General features: G+C 53.3%; 2 protein-coding genes across 2 annotated transcripts; both read right to left on the bottom strand.

The window, feature by feature from the left end:
• Window positions 1–434: 434 nt before the first annotated feature.
• LOC116212150 lies at window positions 435–11852 on the bottom strand. The gene is made up of 3 exons (XM_031546722.1): window positions 11611–11852; window positions 11127–11505; window positions 435–443 (listed from the first exon to the last, which is right to left on the bottom strand). Exons 1-3 carry the CDS (start codon window positions 11850–11852, stop codon window positions 435–437), a joined length of 630 nt encoding a protein of 209 aa, XP_031402582.1.
• A 1105-nt stretch (window positions 11853–12957) lies between these two features.
• Window positions 12958–15491, bottom strand: LOC116212149 (velvet complex subunit 2-like). Its single transcript, XM_031546721.1, has 2 exons — window positions 14460–15491; window positions 12958–13020 (listed from the first exon to the last, which is right to left on the bottom strand). Exons 1-2 carry the CDS (start codon window positions 15489–15491, stop codon window positions 12958–12960), a joined length of 1095 nt encoding a protein of 364 aa, XP_031402581.1.
• Between the last annotated feature and the right edge of the window lie 3538 nt (window positions 15492–19029).

Here is a 19029-nt window from a genome sequence, read left to right as displayed (position 1 = left end):
AATACCATCTCATTTTCAGACGATAAGCTCCCCTCTGAAGGATGTGCACATTCCGGGGCACTGCACATTGTCTGCAAGTGCAACAACCATATCGTTGGTCGAGTCATGATTGACAACGGCTCTGCGCTCAACGTGTGCCCGGTGACCACTTTGAAGCAGATGAACGTGGATCTCAACCGCGTCCGTCCCAGCAAAACAGCGGTCCGAGCTTTTGATGGCTCGAGGAGAGAGGTGAACGGAGAAATCGACCTCCTCATATATATCGGCCCATGCTCCTTCAGCGTCACATTCCAAGTGTTGGATATCCCAAACGCCTTCAGCCTACTACTCGGAAGGCCTTGGATCCACTCGGCCGGCGCCATTCCATCCTCACTACATCAGAAATTGAAATTCATCGTCGAAGAGAGGATCATCATGGTCAAAGGAGAAGAAGATTACGCCATCTACAAAGAGACGGCAGTTCCCTACATCAGCGTCGGAAACGACGGAAACTTGCCCTTCCACTCCTTCGAGACCATATCCGTCATTCGGGATTACGGAGAGGTCGGACTATCCCGCGTCGACCGCATGATAGGGAAGGTCCTTTTGCGCCACAATTACATCCCCGGCACCGGCCTTGGGGCGCGCGGGCAAGGAATCAGCCGCCCCATTGAAGTTGAAGAGTATAAGCATAGGAGGGGACTCGGCTTTCGCCCCTCTTGCCACGAAATTATTGAGGCCCACCGGGGCAACCATCTCCATCGCCTCGCTACGCACTATGGTAGGCTCAACAGGGGCATTCCAGTCCCCCCGCTATCCCACTTCTTCCCCGGGCCTCCACTCATCATCGGGAGCACCTCTGACGGCCCTTCCTCGGACTTCGATGACACGCCTGACGCTTTGCCAACCGTTTATGCCGTCACCGAGGAGATTCCTTCAGGGGTTCACATCCGCCCGGCGCAGGAAAACGAGGAGCTTAACAACTGGACCTCAGTCCTGCGCTTTTCGGCTGTAATCGCCGATGTGTAAGATTTATCTATGTACAAGATGTTTCCCGCGTGTCGGCGTAGCCGTAGGCCACACGATGGAAGAGGGAACTCTGTTATGGCTTCACGATCCACACTATCAATGAATTCCCTATATGCATTTTTTTGAATCTTTGTCTATTCCATTCTCTCTTCCCTACTCTTTTGTTCACACCATTCTAAATTTTCTACGACGATTCTTTCAATTCTCCAGGCTCCACTCGAATCCAAATCTTCGACACGTTGATTCGAACCCACCTGAAGAATGTCTCGGAGAGCTTGGACCCATATACTTTGGGGAAGGGCTCGACGAAGACAGTCTAGTGCCCGAGATGGAAGAGAGTTTGCGCCGCCTCGAGGATCACCAGCTCACCTCGCTCAAGCCTACGGGCCCGAATGATCGATTTCCTGACCAGGTATCAAGAGGTTTTCGCCTGGTCCTACGCCGACATGCCGAGTTTGGACCCGTCGATAGTAAAGCACTTCCTCCCGCTAGACACTGAGAAATTCCTGCCCAAACGGCAACAATTGCGACGGCAACGGGCAAGCCTTCTTCTCCGCATCAAGGAGGAGGTTGTCAAGCAGATCAACGCAGGCTTTCTCGAAGTCTGTAATTATTCCGAATGGGTGGCAAACATTGTGCCGGTGGAAAAGAAAGATGGAAGGGTTCGAGTTTGCGTCGACTACCGAGACCTCAATAAGGCTAGCCCCAAGGACAATTTTCCCTTGCCCCACATCGACATACTAGTCGATAACACGGCGCGTCACGCCCAGTTTTCTTTCATGGATGGCTTATCTGGATACAACCAAATTCGGATGGCCGAGGAAGACAAGATCAAGACGACGTTCACTACAATGTGGGGAACCTTTTGTTACCGCGTCATGCCTTTCGACCTCAAGAACACCGGTACAACTTATCAGAGGGCTATGGTTACATTGTTCTACGATATGATGCACAAAGAAGTCGAGGTCTATGTCGACGACATGATTGCCAAGTCCAAAGAAGGAGAAGATCACCTCGTTAATTTGAAGCGTCTCTTCGACCGCTTAAAAGAGTACAAACTTTGGCTTAATCCGGCAAAATGCACGTTCGGCGCTCGATCGGGAAAACTATTAGGATTCGTGGTCAGCGAGCGCGGCATCGAGGTAGATCCCGATAAAGTCAAGGCGATCAAAGAGCTTCCTCCGCCGTCATCGGTCCGCGAAGTACGAGGCTTCCTAGGGCGATTGAATTACATCGCACGATTCATTGCAAACCTGACAGACAAATGCCAACCACTCTTTCGCTTACTCCGCAAGAATGCGGCGATCGAATGGGACGAAGAATGTCAGAAGGCCTTCGACACCATCAAGGCATATCTGGTTCGACCACCGGTATTGGTCCCGCCTACACCAGGCCATCCCCTCGTACTTTACCTAACTGTACGCCGACAATCATTAGGATGCATGTTGGGGCAGGAGGAGGAGTCCACACACACGGAGCGCGCGATCTATTATCTGAGCAAAAAGTTCACTGATGGAGAGTCCAATTATCCAGAAATCGAGAAGATGTGTTGTGCATTGGTGTGGGTCATGCAGAGGCTCCGACAATACAAGCTTTATCACACGATCCGCTTGCTGTCAAAGACAGATCCCCTGAAGTATTTACTCGACAGCCCTTCCTCCATGCGGAATCTCGCCAAATGGCGTTGTCAGTTGACAGAATATGACATCGAGTACATGTCCCGCACCTCGGTCAAGGGGCAGGCGATCGCGGATCATTTGGCAGAATTCCCAATTGAAGACAGCACACCGATTGATCCCAACTTCCCGGATGAGGGGATTCTCCAAGTAGACGACGAGGGAGAGAAACCGGGGTGGAAGATGTACTTCGACGGTGCCGTCAATTCCACGGGATCAGGCATCGGTGCAGTACTGATATCCCCGGACGAACGCTATTATCCGGTAGCGGCAAAGATCGACTTCCCTTGCACCAATAATGTGGCCGAATACGAGGCATGTATTCTCGGCCTATATGCGCACCCAAATTTAATCTCGTCGGGGCACGCATGCACGCGCCTAAGCAAACGCGGCTTGGGAGTGTCCACCTTCCCGGGGACGCGCGACAAACGCACGTGAGACGGAGTCGCCACTTGCCATTTTACGACCCGAGGGTCGAGGGCCGGCAAGTTACCCGGGTCTAGGGGTACGGGGTACACCTAAATGCTAAGGCAATGGTCGTACGGAACCGGAAATTCCGAATTCGGAGGTCCTATTACGTGCGGGCCTATATCCCGCATGCCCTTTCGATACTCTAGCTTGCTAGGCTTGCCATTTTCTTTATTTACCGCGTGATTTAGAGTTGCGCTCGACCCGCCCGTTTTGACACCGTAAATTCGATGAAGTGATCAAGTTGGGCCAAGAGTCCGAAAGATGAGTAGGCTTGTGCATCGAGGAATCGGTTCACTATCTTAGCGTTACAGTTCATCGAACCATGATGGTCGATTCCCTGCGCGAGCCGAGACCGTGAGTGTTCGAGCTTACTCATCTCTTGGTGATAATAGACCAACTCGACCGATTCGACACTCGGACCTCTCGCTCACCGATCGGGGATCCTTACAAGTGAATGATTATACAAATAAAATCCTCGCGATGTTCTCTCGAATAATTACAAAGTGCAACTGAATAAGTAAATGGATCCCGATCGGTTTGCATTGGGCCAATATTCCGCTCCGGCTCACCGTGTGTTTTGAATGACCGATAAATAAATTAAGGCAACGCGGGCTCAAAGAGCCGGGGGTCGGGTCCAATCGAACCGACGGTTTGCAGGAGAACCGGTTAGTTCCCACTGTAACCGTTGGACCGATCGAGCTCCCGGGTGATATCTAAACACGCTTCACACATCCAACCCAAATTGCCTTCCACATAGGCCATATTTGGAGTGCGATGGTGAATCGAGGCTAGATCCCATTCCGCACTCGGGTTGCACGCGCTCGGTGAGTTAAGAGGCGTTGGACCTCGTGTTCGGTGATTTGGGGGGTTGGACCTCATGCAACACGTGACCTATGGGTTCGAGCCCGAACCGCAATAAATCATCATATGCAAGAATAAAACAGAAGAAAACTGATAAAACTGGTAGAATACAGAAAGCAACTGACAATTGTCGGTGGATGCGGACAACTGGTGTATTAAGTCGAATATACGTGATTTAATCAGTTATTACCCGTGGTTGATTGGCAAACAATATATCTAACCTAGGCAAACATAGATGGCGGATTAAGATAAGGTTCTGAGCCAATTGCATGTGTGTGTTTGTTTTATGACTCTCATTCAGTTAAGTGTCACTGCGGTTTCACCGAATTAGCCAAACTCGTGTTTTGACTCTAGATTGGGATCTATTATCCCACCTATCCATTATCTAGGGTTCGATTAGGCCGAATGTACGATTAATCCGGTTGTTCGTGTTTTGCAATTGAAATAAAATGCTTCCCACCGAATCTGCGATAGGAAGATGGAAACACTGAGAGTGGGCGGAATGGGTAGTGCAAATGAGACTCGCACCCGGACGGGTGGCCCTTTTCTGTCCATAGATCGAGGTGTTTCCGACTTTCTAGCGCCTAGGGTATCGGTGAATTACGGAATGACGATTATGCCCTTGGATGATAAAATTGCAACGTTCGTGTATAAATTGGAGATCGCGTCACACGAAGGAGTCTAAGGAGGACTCTCGTACCCCGACTCGGGCAGCCTCAAATTGGGCCCGGACTCGAGTCATGGCACGTGAGTATTCACTAGACGTCAATTCTATTCGTGTCACGAGTCTCGATATTTTGAAATCGTGAGTTATGATGGAGAAGGGCATTCTCGCCATTCCGTAAATCATCGATGCGTTTACAAATTAATAACCAATTTGCTCGATTGTTTAGTCCGAGTGTTTTAATTAATCGAATAGTACGTCCCGTTTTCCCATTTTGTGAAATTATTCGGTGGTTATCAATTTGTATCACAATTACGGATTCGATGGGTGATTATCCAAATTAACATATTTAATGAATAACCGATACACGATCGACAATTAAATGGAAGATACAATCACACACAACTCTAAGAACCAATTCCCAAACGGGAGAAGAGGCTGACCTAGACTCGAGAAGAGCCACGGGACACTTGATCACGCCCCGACGGAGGTGACCGAACATTTCCTTGGCTCATCCCCGAGTCTTGAGCGGTCTCTTACACCAATTTCAATTGTTTCTTACATGCTTCACGTGCCATGTAAATCATCAATACGAGCATTCAATAAAAGGGTGCCGTCATGACGTCAAGCATATGAACAAACACGCGGAATGAACACGAACATCATGTTTAATGAAATTTGCGATACTACATTGGCTTATTCAGCACCAAATCCGGAAATATGTCTCGAGAAGCTTCCGACATCACAGGAAGAGAAGTCCATGGTCTCGGTAAGGCCAAGGGCCTCTCGGCCTCCTTGTAAAGAAGGTGGCCGTGAGCTCCCCTTGATATCGCCGACCCGTGAAGACCTCTCCCCCCTAGATCTCGAATGTTTCTCGCCGTATTATAGTATCTTGGTCACGGTTAAGGGGATCACGACTATAGAGATGGCCTAGTCCGAAAGGATGAGGCGACCACGAACTCTAGAGAGCCAAAAGGGCTCACGGCCTCCCTTAGGAGGTTCGGCCGAGAGGCCTCACGGCTCTCTTGAGTTGGTGACGGTCTCATCCCAACGGATCCTAACCACCTCGTGCTATGTATGCATGGTCATACGAAATATGGACGTAACAATAGAAGTAAAATGCGTAACGATGCATGCTTAGCATGGGGAGTTCGAATCTAAAAAAAAGGTGACATCTTTTATGTATCCCGGTTCTCCAAATCTCGTTATCGTTTCATTCAAGCAAATATCGGGGATCCTAACTCCTCTAAGTTGTAAAGAGACGTTACCTAGCCTCGATGTGCGAGGGAAAGAGTCGGGGAAGTGGCCGTGGGAGTCGCAAGACTCGGCTTGAAGGCTACAGGTGGGCGATCCGGATGGACACGCAGCCGCGGCAGTCTCGGGGAAATGGGTCGGTACGCTCGCTACGGTCACAGCACGGTGCAAGGTCAGGCTCGTTGGACTCCTAAGAGGTGGATCTAGAGGACTATGGGCAGACCCGCACGTGCCAAGGCCTGAACAAACCCGAAAATGTGAGAGAAAGTTCGGTGAGAATGCGGGAAACCCGGTAAGAGAGAAATAGTGAAACGGTGGTTGTGCACGGTTGATCGGCCCCCGGACCGTGACCACCTCTTCACGGGAGAGGGTGAGGGTTGTGAGGAACCCTTTGGACGTGATGGCACGACTCGCCAAAGTCGTGGGAAGAGATGGCTCGCGTAGAGGTCCGGTGTGCGCCCAAGTGGCCCACGAGACCCCATTCTTCCTTCGGCTGGAAAGCGATGATGGAGGCCTCAAATGGGGAATCTAAGCCCGGAAATGGACTTAGGGGGTGGAAAATATGTAGGCTAGGGAGTTTGGTGATTTTTGGTTTAAGTCGGGTCGGGTGGTCACCGGAATACCGAGTGGTTTTCCGATGATTTTGGCCGGTTTCGGCCTTGGCAAGGGCTGGACGAGTGAGTGGGAGTGGGCTGGAGTTTGAGAGGATTCTTGAGAGAGATCGGCTTGAGAGAGAGTGAGAATGAAGAAGTGATTAGAGTTAATGATGAATGGGAACTTATAGGGGAGGCTAATGACTTGCTTTGGGGAAGTTAATTGCGGTTTTGGGCTTAATGGGGTTGCCGAAATGGCTTAGGGTGGCTGCCGAAATTTCTAATGGGATTAGGGAGGGGGAGATGTCACTTAGAGTGTGGGGGAAGCAAGGGTAAGAGTGATGGGTGTGTAAGAGGTGTAAGAAGATTTGAATTTTGTGGTGGGGGGAAGCTTGAGCCGCCGGCCATAGGGAGAAGCCACGGCTGATTGCGGGCGAGCCGAGCTTGGAGGGGTTGAGCCGTGGCTTGGGGTTGAGCCGCGGCTTGACGGCTTGGCTTGGCTGAGCTGTGGGTCCCATTCGATTGAGAGAAAAGCCGAAAAATGCTTGAGACTTGATTGGGTGCACGTCCGATCTCTGATGTCCAATTAATTTATGGATTTGGAATGCTTGAATGACGAGGATTTGAACGAGCCTAATATCGCCATGCGTCGTGTGGACGAACGTTCGGGCGACTCGGCGCCTCGAGAGTCGGTTTTGCCCTGTTTGGACGTTCGGAGTGGAGTTTAGCGCCCCTTGACCCCCGATTGATCTTTGTGCATTCTTGCATTCGTTTTGGCGATCCTTTTACCCGTGGGTGATCGTTGGCTTGTCGTCCTCGGTCGGGGGACCGTTGGCCCGGGAAGACCTAGGGACTTTGACCGGGATTTTCTCAGTGTGCCCTGAATGCCTTGAGGTGCTCGGGGATTATTGTGAGGTGCTCAGAGATCGCCGTGGTCTCTGCTTTCCGTGGAAATACCCCGAAGGCTCGCAGGGAGGCGCTCGTGACCACTGAAACGTACTTCGGGAGACCGAGCCGAGCTCCGGAAGGTTGTCTGAAGCTTGTTCCCCGGCCCTGGTGGTCCCTGGGTGCCTGTAGGCCCATTTTGAGGGGCCGTTTGCTTGTCAGTGGAGCGAACCCCGGGAGCTCTGTCAGAAAAGGCGTCCGTGGGGGATCGGGGTGTCCCGGCTTAAGCAGGATGTCCCGGAGATACGCCCGGACGTGTCATTGGTCATTTTGGCACTAAGAGGGATTTTTGGAGCCCCATATTGGGCACCTTTCGGTGCTTCGGTGACTCAGTGATGAATAGTGCCACAGTGCCAGCTCTGCCGTTTTCGGGGTTCTTTGTCTGTTCGTTCTTCCGATGGCTTTCCTTTGCTTTTCCTTAGCGACCCAGCTCTTCTCTCATTGTTCATGACTCCGTGCTTGCCTATTTGCCTCTGATTGCCGGGTCATGAATAGTAACCCGGGCTTTGATCGGGGATTCTCGTGTGGGAAGCCGGTGGGCCAAAATGGGGTGCTGACAGCTTGCCCCTCTTTGGTTGCATGCTTGGTTAGAGGATGTAGCCAAAGACCATAACAAGCATCCCCTTTTGGTTCCGGCGACCGCTCCGTTGTAGCTTCACCGTGGCTGCTCGCGGCTTGCTTGGATGTATAGGGATATTGCTGGAAATTAAGACCGGGACGGACCCGAAGGAAACTGGGATAGACCCGAAAGAAAACAGGATGAATCTGAAAGAAACCAGGGTGAAAATGAACAAGAAATTAAAAGCCGGGATGGACCCGAGGGGCCAGGATAGACCTGAACTGGAATTTAAAAGCCGGGATGGACCCGAGGGGCCAGGATAGACCTGAACGGGAATTTAAAAGCCGGGATGGACCCGAGGGGCCAGGATAGACCTGAACGGGAATTTAAAAGCCGGGATGGACCCGAGGGGCCAGGATAGACCTGAACGGGAATTTAAAAGCCGGGATGGACCCGAGGGGTCAGGATAGACCTGAACTGGAATTTAAAAGCCAGGATGGACCCGAGACAGGAATTTGAAATTTGGAATTTTGTGCAGAGCGCTGTGTGATACGGCTTGCTTGGCGTTTGGGTGCGGATTGCTCTGTGCGTGGCGACTAATGATGACCTCTTAACACTTGTCCTTTTCTGAACATCGTTGGTTGGGGTGGTGAGGTGCATCCCTCGACGATTTCCAAGTCTTTGAGAACACGGTTCGCCACGTGAGGCAGACGCGAGCCCGTCGGCAGGGAGCGTCCCCTGGGGTTCCTGATCGCACCTGTACAGGGAAAAGAGAAGCCTACAAAGGATGTCAGCCGCGTGAAATCGTCTAGACTACGAGGCGTAAAGGAATCTATGTAAAGATGTGTTGGGGCATGATATTGGTGGCCATTTGGAGGGCGGCCGCGTCCCTATTGAAGAATAGCTTTTCTGAGACGGATAACCCATAGAATTATGTGCATAAAGGTAATGGGAGGGATCTCCTGGGATCCTCCAAATCAAGGATACGTCGATTCGATCCCGCCCCGAGGCGAGTCTCGAGCCTGGAGAGTCGAAGAAAGTTTGCTTCTGTTGAAGAGTGTCGAACCACTACTCGGCGTAGCTTCACAGGGAAAGTGTCGCGGTTCTTTCGTGGTCGAGCCGACATTGTCCCCTAAATTTTGCCTAGGCTGCAAAATGCATGATGACCTAGCGGGGTGTTTTATTTGATCTTTCCCACATAAATGCTCACCTTTTGCTGCGGTTCCCGCGTTCGGGTGAGACTGCACCCCTCGGGTCCTCTAACTTTTGCCTAGGTCGCCTCAAAGAGGTTTTCGACCTAGCGAGGAAATGATTTATGCTCTCCTTTTGCCGCGACTCCCCTTTGCGGGATTTTAAGTCGTGCCACTCGTTCCCTAGCTTTTGCCTAGGCCGCCTCAAAGAGGTTTTCGACCTAGCGGGAAAATTTATTTTTTTTCTCTCAAGAGAGCTCAATATTGGACAAATGGTGGGAGTTGATGTTCATTTACAGAAACAGAATTGTCTTACCATAGGAACGGGCACAGAGCCCGATGGACAAAGAGTATACAGGCGCTCACGGATAGTACTTCTTGATGGCATCAGCGTTGACGGGAAGGGCGTTTTCAGCGCCGTCCATGTCGCTCAGGATGACCGCTCCTCCGGAGAAAACCTCTTTGACGACGAAGGGGCCGTCGTATTTGTACAAGAACTTCCCTCTAGAGTCTGGCGTGACATGTAGGACTTTCCTCAAAACGAGGTCGCCGGGTTTGAAGTCGCGGTGGCGGACTCTTGTGTTAAAGGCTCGAGCCATTCTTTGCTGGTAGCACTGTCCGTGGCATAGCACTTTTAGCCTCTTTTCATCGATGAGATTCAGTTGCTCGTATCGCTGTTTTGCCTACTCCGCTTCTGCAAGTTCGGTCTCGGCGAGGATCCTCATGGAGGGGATCTCCACTTCGATTGGGAGGACGGCCTCCATGCCATAGACTAGGAAGTACGGGGTTGCCCCGGTTGAAGTCCGTATTGATGTCCGGTAAGCCAGGAGTGCATAGGGGAGCATCTCGTGCCAATCCTTGTAGTTCACCGTCATTTTCTCGATGATCTTTTTAATATTCTTATTCGCCGCTTCCACCGCGCCGTTCATTTGGGGACGATATGGGGTGGAGTTGCGGTGTCGGATTATGAATTGTGCACAGAGCTCATCGATAACCTTGTTGTTCAGGTTCTTGGCGTTGTCCGTGATGATCGTGGCGGGGACTCCATACCGGGCGATGACGTCGAGTCTGAGAAAGCGGGCGACGGCCTCTGTGGTGACTGACGCAAGAGTGATGGCCTTGATCCATTTGGTGAAGTAATCGATCGCCACCAAAATGAACATATGCCCGTTAGACGCTTTGGGGTTGATCGGGCCGATCACATCCATCCCCCACATCGAAAAAGGCCATGGTGCTGTCATGGGGCGCAATTCGTTAGGGGGCGCTTTGATCAGGTCGGCGTAGACTTGACATCGGTGGCAGTGTCTGACGTGCTTCACGCAGTCTGTCTCCATGGTGGACCAATAATAGCCCAGGCGCATGATCTTCTTCGCGAGCATGAGACCGTTCATGTGGGGTCCGCAGTTTCCCCCGTGCACCTCCTCCATGAGACGTCGTGATTCGTGTTCGTCGATGCACCGGAGGAGTGTGGAGTCGAAAGAACGGCGGTAGAGTATCTCGCCGCTCAAGAAATAATGTATCGCGAGACGTCTTAGGGTCTTCCGGTCGCGGCGATCGGCGAATGGGGGGTATTGGCCGGTTTGCAGAAGGTTCTTGATGTCTTCGTACCACAGCTTTGCCTCAGATGCTTCAATCGCGTTACAATATGCTGGTCTTTCGGCTATCTCGATCTCGAGGGGTTCGACAAGGTTTTCCCTCGTGATGCTCACCATGGAGGCGAGCGTTGCAAGTGCATCCGCGAATTGATTTGTCATGGGTATAGGTGAACGAGACGTCCTCGAAGTTCTCGGCTAGCTTCTCGAGGTACTCGTGATATGGCACTAGCTTCGCGTCCTTCGTCTTCCATTGCCCCAGTGTCTGGAAGATAGTGAGCATAGAGTCGCCGAACACTTCGAGCTCTTTTACCTTGAAATCGATCGCCGCTTGCAGGCCAAGGATACATGCTTCATACTCGACCACATTGTTGGTGCACGGGAAATCGATCTTTGCCGCTACTGGGTAATAATGCCCTTCCGGGGATATCAGTACTGCGCCGATACCTGACCCCACGGAATTGACGGCGCCGTCAAAGTACATCTTCCACGTTGGTTCCTTTTTCTCTTCATCCACCTGAAGGATTCCCTCGTCCGGGAAGTCCGTGTTGATCGGCGTGTCGTCGTCGACCGGGAATTCTGCTAGATGGTCGGCAATTGCTTGCCCCTTAACAGCTGTGCGGGGTATGTACTCTATGTCGTATTCTGTCAACTGACAACGCCATTTTGCGATGTTCCTCATGGATGAGGGGCTATCAAGCAAATACCGTAAGGGGTCCGCTTTTGACAATAAGCGAATTGTGTGGTAGAGCGTGTACTGTCGGAGCCTTTGCATGACCCACACCAACGCGCAATACATCTTTTCGATCTCCGGGTAATTGGATTCCCCTTCGGTGAACTTCCGGCTCAAGTAGTATATCGCCCTCTCCGTGCGCGTTGACTCGTCTTCTTGCCCCAGCATGCACCCTAAGGACTGTCGGCGCACCGTGAGGTACAAAATGAGGGGCCAGCTCGACACGGGTGGTACCAATATCGGCGGCTGAATTAGGTAGGCCTTGATGGTGTCAAAAGCCTTTTGGCACTCGTGGTCCCACTCCATCGCTGCGTTTTTGCGGAGCAAGCGAAAGAGCGGTTGGCACTTATTCGTTAGGTTCGCAATGAAGCGTGCAATGTAATTCAGTCGCCCCAAGAAGCCGCGCACCTCTCGGACCGTCGACGACGGGGGAAGCTCTTTGATTGCTTTGACTTTATCCGGGTCTACCTCGATACCGCGCTTACTGACCACGAATCCCAGTAATTTTCCTGACCGGGCGCCGAACGTGCACTTTGCCGGATTGAGCCGGAGTTTATATTCCTTTAGGCGGTCGAAAAGGCGTTTCAGGTTAACGAGGTGATCTTCCCCTTCTTTGGACTTGGCGATCATGTCGTCGACATACACCTCGACTTCCTTGTGCATCATGTCGTGGAATAGTGTGACCATGGCCCTCTGATAAGTTGCCCCCGCATTCTTGAGGCCGAAAGGCATAACGCGGTAGCAAAAGGTTCCCCACATCGTAGTGAACGTCGTCTTGAGTTTGTCCTTCTCGGCCATCCGGATCTGATTGTACCCGGAGAAGCCGTCCATGAAAGAGAACTGAGCATGGCGCGCCGTATTGTCGACTAGGACGTCGATGTGCGGCAAGGGGAAGTTGTCTTTATGGCTGGCCTTATTGAGATCTCGGTAGTCGACGCAGACTCGGACCCTTCCATCCTTCTTTTCCACCGGTACAATGTTCGCCACCCATTCAGAATAATTGCAGACCTCTAGGAACCCTGCGTTGATCTGTTTGACGACTTCCTCCTTGATGCAGAGGAGAAGGCTAGCCCGTTGCCGTCGTAACTATTGCCGCTTGGGCGGGAATTTCTCGGTGTCGAGTGGGAGAAAATGCTCGACTATTGAGGGGTCTAGGCCGGGCATGTCGGCGTAAGACCAGGCGAAGACCTCTTGATATTCCTTCAGGAAGTCGATCATCCGAGTTCGCTGCGTGGGGTCGAGAGTTGTCCCAATCTTCACGGTGCGGGGCTCTTCTTCGGTGCCCACGTTGATCTCTTCCGTTGGCTCAACCAAGGTGATTTGATGATCTTCGAGGCGATGCAAACTCTCTTCTATCTCGGGCACTTGACTATCCTCGGGGAGCCCTTCCCCAAAGTATACGAGTTAAGGCTCATTGAGTTGCTCTCGGGATAGGTTCGTATCGAAGCGTCGAGAATTTGGATTCGAGTGGAGCCTGGAAATTCAAGAGAATCATCTTAGAAAATTTATAATGCTGCGAAATAGAGAATAGGAGAAGGAGAAAGAATGTAAGAGAATTCAAAAAAAATGCGTGAGAGATTTCATTGATGTTGTGAATCAAGAAGCCATAATAGAAACCCCTCTCCCGTCGTGTGGCGCATGGCTATGCCGACAAGCGGGGAACATCTTATACATAGATAAGCCTTGCACATCAGCAATCACAGCCGAGTAGCGCAGGACTGAGGTCCAGTTGTCCAGCTCCTCATTTTCCTGCGCCAAGCGAATGTGAACCCCTGAAGGAATCTCCTTGGTGACGGCGTACACGGCTGACGGAGTGGCAGAAGTGTCGTCGGAGTCTGAGGAAGGGCCGTCAAGGGTGCCTCCTATGACGCATGAAGGCCCGGGGAAGAAATGAGATAGTGAGGGGACTGAAGTGCCCCTGTTGAGCCTCCCGTAGTATGCGGCGAGGCGATGAAGATGGTTGCCCTTGCGGGCCAAGATGATCTCATGACAGGAGGGGCGAAAGCCGAGTCCCCTCCTGTGTTTGTACTCCTCGATCTCAATGGAGCGGTTGATCCCTTGTCCGTGTGCCCCAAGGCCGGTGCCTGGAATATAATTATTGCGCAGGAGAACTTTCCCTATCATGCGGTCGGCGGGAGATGGTCCACTCTCTCCGTAGTCTCGGATGACGGAGATGGTTTCGAATGAGTGGAACGGGAGGTTTTCATCGTCCCCAATGCTGATGTAGGGCACCGCCGTCTCCTTGTAGACGGCGTAATCCTCCTCTCCTTTCACCGTGATGAGCTTTTCTTCGACGATGAACTTTAGCCGTTGGTGCAGAGAAGAGAGGACGGCGCCGGCCGAGTGGATCCAAGGCCTCCCGAGCAGCAGGCTGAACGCGTTCGGGATGTCGAGCACCATAAACGTGATGTTGAACGAGCACGGGCCAACGTCTATGAGGAGGTCGATCTCCCCGTTCACCTCCCTGCGAGAGCCATCGAAGGCTCGGACCGCTGTTTTGCTTGGGCGGACCCGGTTAAGATCCACATTCATCTGTTTCAGGGTGGTCACCGGGCAAACGTTGAGGGCGGACCCGTTATCAATCATGACCCGGCCGATGATGTAATTGTTGCACTTGCAGACGATGTGCAACGCCCGTGAATGTGACCAACCCTCGGACAGGAGCTCGTCGTCTGAGAACGAGATAGTGTTGGAGAAGATGGACCCGATCGTCTCCTCTATCCTATTAGGGGGCGTTTCCTTCGGCACTTGTGCCGTGGTCAGTACCCGGAGGAGGGCCTCTCGGTGAGGTTCCGAGCCGAGGAGGAGGGCAAGCAATGAGATGTGGGCCGGGGATTTGGCCATTTGCTCGACCACCTTGTATTCGCTTGCCTTCACGATCTTCATGAAAGCTTCGGCTTCCTCCTCGGTCACTTTCTTGGACGGGAAGGGTGATCTTTCGGGAGTCGCCCCGTCTCCAACAGCGGGTGCTTTCCCTTTGTCCTTGGCCGTTGGGTTCTCATATACCCGTCCTGAGCGTGTCAACCCCATGACACTAAATTGTTGCTCAACACTCCCGATGCTTCCTTCGTAGGTCCAGGGGACCTTGCTGTCTGAATACGGTTCCCGAGCGGGGACGTCAACGACGAATGGGGCCGGTGAGGCCACGTGTCCCGTGAACCCGACCGTGAGTTCCTCGGGAGTGTAATTGATTACAAAGGGAGGGGGGTTCTCCCGCGCTTCTTCATCTCTCTCCGAAACGCACACAAAGATCATGTTGATGGATGGTCCCGAGTTCGGCCTATGGTCCGGGAGGGGGTTGGCCTGCACGTTTGAAGGTCTGACGGCGTTGAAGGTGAGTCGGTTGCTGTCGATCCTCCTCTGAATTTCGTCCCTCAACCTCCAACAATTGTCGAGAGTGTGCCCCGGTGCGCCCTGATGGTATTCGCAGCGTTTAGATTGGTCCTGGACGGACGGGTCGAAGTTCGGACCCGGGGGTATCGGCTGAATTTGATCTCCCGCCAAGAGTTGCCGATATATGTGAGAGAGAGGAGCAGACAGCGGCGAGTATTGCTTGCGGGGTCGGCTCGGTGCGCCGCCGGCCTGTTGACCCTGCGAAGCGGGGTTCTGTTGCGCCGGCGGAGGAGTTCTCGACACCGGGGGCCTGGGTTGAGAGGGTTGAGCGGGGGCAGGCGTAAAGTGGTCGTATGACTGTGAGGTCGTCGGCGGCGGGACCGGTGGGGTTGAATAGTAGATCGACTGAAGTTGGTGCTGTGGAGGCTGGGGAAAGTAAGCAGGAATGGTGGTCGGTGTGGTCGTGAGATTCACCGAATATTGTTGTGACGCCTGGTGCGCCGTATTGACGGCGTTGACGGAAACCTCTTTCGCTCTCCTTCCGCTGGACGACGACGACGCCGCGGGAGCCTTCTTTGATGATTCCTCTCCTTTGTTGGCGGGGTCCTCCATTCTTCCTAGTTTGATTCCCAAATCCAGCTTTTTCCCAGCCTCGATGAGGTCGGAGAACGATGAAGTGTGCGCCAACAGGTGTGAATAGTACACTCCTCTCAGCGTGGAGTGGAACAACTGGATCTGCTGCGCCTCGCTGATCGGGGGAACGTGCTTTGCGGCATGGGCACGCCACTTGGCGGCATACTCCTCGAACTTTTGGCCCCACGCCACTTCTTTCGTGCTCAACTCTAGAAGAGTAGGAGGCGTCTCCGCGCAATATCGGTATTGGTCGGTGAACTTCCGGGAGAGATCCTCCCACGTCGGGATGTTCTCAGCCTTCAGTGACATAAACCAATCGAGGGCCGATCCCGACAGGCTATCCTGGAAGGAGTGGATGACGAATTCCTCGTATTCCCAATACTGCAGCATCTTCCCTCGGTAATGGCGGAGGTGGTGGCGTGGATCCGTCGTACCTTCATAGGTCTTGAACTCTGGAACCTTGAACTTCGGGGGTAGGCGCATACCCGGGAATAGGCTACAGTCGCCATAGCGGGCGTCGGGACGAACATCGTTCGCTTGCACGGCCCGTATCGTTTCCTCCATCCGCTTCAACCTACGCTCCTGTTCGGCGTCGGCCTCAGGGAAGAAGTGTGTCGGTGAAGCGAATTGGGCCGCGTGGGTCGCTGTGCTCGGTTCGTGGAAGGCGGTGTTTATAGAAGGCGGCGCCTGGTAGGAGAGGCCAGCGTGAGGCTGTAGAGGCGGATAGGGAGGAAGCTCAGTGGCTTGAAGGTGCGTCGGAGCAGGTGCGGTGGGTGTCGGGAAAACCGTCGGTGGGGGTACCGCATAGGTCATAGCCGGAGCCGGTATGGAAACTGGTGGAGGTGCAGACAAGATGTGCTCCGAGGTTAGGAAGGTAGCCGGCGGAAGAGGGACTACCGAAGGGGCCGGTGGCGGCGGGAGTTGACTGGTAAAGGGGTGAATCGTGGACGCATACAGCGTTGGCGGTGCGGGAGCCACGTCATTCTCCGGGGCTTGGGTTGGTGGAGCCCCCGGGGTTGGATCGACTGTTGGCCCCGGTCCCGGTGGGGGTGTGGAGCTCGAAGAGGCCCGGTTCGGTCCTCTGAGCAGAGCGAGCAGCCCTGCCATGTTAGTGGCCATTTGGTTGACCGTACCCTCGAGGGCCGCGATGCGGGCTTGGTCATTCGTGGCGGTGGAAGTTGGTGAGGCCGGTGGCAGAGGCGCTCCCGACGACGCCGGGGGCGGGAGATGTGTTGGAAGGGCACTGGAATACACAGGGACTACGCCTGCAGGAGTGAGAGGCGGCGGGGCGTGTGTCTGCGGTGGTTGAGAAAGGGTCGGGACCGAAGGGTTGACCTCTTCGGAAACATCAACGTGATCTCCTTCTGCCATCCTGAGACGTTGACGAGTCGGGTAGCGGTGGGACGCCAGTGGTAATCACCTGCATTCTAAGGGTGCATAAGGACAGACACCGATAACTCGAATGATAAGTGCGGAATTAGGTAAAATGACAAAATGTATGAGATGCATGAGCTTTCAAAACACTAATGTCATTACATTGATTAGCTCCAAGTTCCATGGTTTTACAAAATAGAACATTTGGAAGAAAAGAAAGGAACATAAACGTAAAGCCGACATCCCTTTGCGCTCGGTGGCCGCTCGAAAGTGGCGTAGGTCCGAGCGAGGGCAAGAATGAGTGCGCCTACTAATCCTAAGGATGGGCGAGGTTGCGCGCCTTCTTGTGCACTCGATCCAACTTCGCGCTCAAGCGGGCCATCTCCCGATCTAAGTGTGCGACCAGGGCGCGTGCTCGAGTCAGCTGTGTCTGAACCTCCCTGTAGTCTGCGACCTCTGCGCGGGAGTCAATAAGCTCGCAACGGAGCCTATCCCGTTCCTCCCTGACGGCTCGTAGCTCCGCGTGCATGGCCGCTTGGATAGAACTCTCGGCTTCGGGGGAGAGGGTGGATGTAGCGCGGGTAGTCGGGGTGACCTGAGGCCGTTGTGGTGGTGTCGATCCTTGCGGGTAGAACCGGGCCACGTATGCTGAGGTGGCAGAAAATGCTCGCTCCTCGTCGGTGGGGTGCTCGGGGAAGTATAGGCGCTGTATAGTGCTAGCATCCCGCTGACGGCGGATCTCCCGAATCTGTAGGAATCTATCGGGGGCCATAGACGTGGAGTCGACCCATTGGATGCGGAAAGGTAGGCGGTCCGCCTCGACGGGAATGTCCTGTAGGCTGCCGAGTTGTCTGATTACTCGGCCGGGAAATATGAGGGTGCTCCCCAAATGGCTGAGGAGGGGAACTCCCACAATTCCGGGACATCCCGTGATCATGGGGCCGCCGGAATTCCATCGGGCGACCCATAGGAACCGTGAGGGCGTCAACTCGCGCCAAAAGCGCCTCCATTCCGAGAAGCTATGCTCGGGAGGTGGGATGACCGGCGCCAAGCGTCCGATCAGCGAGCGCTCGTCGGCGATGTAGGAGAACGGATGTGACGAGTAGAACGGGCGGATATGAGCTAGAAGCCAAATCTGTAGCAAGTGCGGGGAACCTCTCATCCTTCCGCGCCGAACCTCCCTAACATAGTCAAGAGACCGAACGGTCTCGGCTAACAAAGCCTCCACATAACTATGGCCTCCCACCGCTTGGAGGACGACTTGGGCTATAGCCCCGTCGATGAGGTTCGGCGAGTACGGGAACAGGAGGGTGCCAAAGACCAAGAGCAGGAATCCATGGCAAGCATCGCGCTGATAGGAAGCCGTAGTAGGCGTCATTGCACGGAGGAGTGTCCAATCAGAGAGCCACGCAATCCTGATGCCTTGATCCCACCTCTGATGAAGCTCATCGTGGATATCTTGAGCGGGTATGCGGAGAAGAGTGGAGTGCTGACCCTGGACGGTTGTGAACGGGTTGGGTCTGAATATGCCTTGGGTCGTGGGTGTGGGCCTCTGGATGAGTGCCGTGTACTCCTCGATCGTAGGAGCTAACTCTGTCCCCTGGAAGTTGAATACTGCATGCTCGGGATCCCAAAATTCGGTGGCAGTCCTCAAGAAGATCCAGTCTACCGGAGTTTCCGTGAGCATGACCATGTCTCCGACGACGTCCTGGATGAAGGCGCGATCCACCGGCCGGAGAGTCCTCCAAATGCGCATGATGTCTTGCCTTGGCGGCGTGATTGCTTCAAGCCTAAGACCGGGAGCCGGGCGGTCCATCCTTACCTAGATGGAGGAGATGCCGGCTTAACGCTTTTAGAATCAAATCAATGTAATGTCCTAAGTCTTTTTCGAAAGAATGTATGCAGTGCGGAAAGATAAACTATAGTTGTGTTCTTTACAGTATACATCGCTCTTTCTTACAAAAACAACAAAAATGCCCGTCCTAAAAAACTACGGGCCGACTCAAGGACTTGACTTTGGGTCGGTTGACGGCATGGAGGTAAAAAAATTGGTCCAGCATGACGGTCCCTGTGTATGCATGGTTTTCGGTGCCATCGGGAGAACCGCTAACTAGGGATGGGGGCTCCCGACTCAAGGGTGTGA

Source organism: Punica granatum, chromosome 6 (assembly GCF_007655135.1).
Source record: "Punica granatum isolate Tunisia-2019 chromosome 6, ASM765513v2, whole genome shotgun sequence".
Lineage (NCBI taxonomy): Eukaryota > Viridiplantae > Streptophyta > Magnoliopsida > Myrtales > Lythraceae > Punica > Punica granatum.
Note: the sequence above shows the minus strand (reverse complement) of the source record. Positions and strands in the feature narration are given on the sequence as shown.

Coding starts and splice junctions, on each gene's coding strand:
- LOC116212150 (XM_031546722.1), bottom strand. CDS start 11,852: ATGGAGTGGGACCACGAGTGCCAAAAGGCTTTTGACACCATCAAGGCC. Junction 11,506..11,610: donor TACCCGGAGATCGAAAAGAT/GTATTGCGCGTT, acceptor TTTGCTTGATAG/CCCCTCATCCATGAGGAACA.
- LOC116212149 (XM_031546721.1), bottom strand. CDS start 15,491: ATGGAGGACCCCGCCAACAAAGGAGAGGAATCATCAAAGAAGGCTCCC. Junction 13,021..14,459: donor CACCCTTCCCGTCCAAGAAA/GTGACCGAGGAG, acceptor TTGAATTTCCAG/GCTCCACTCGAATCCAAATT.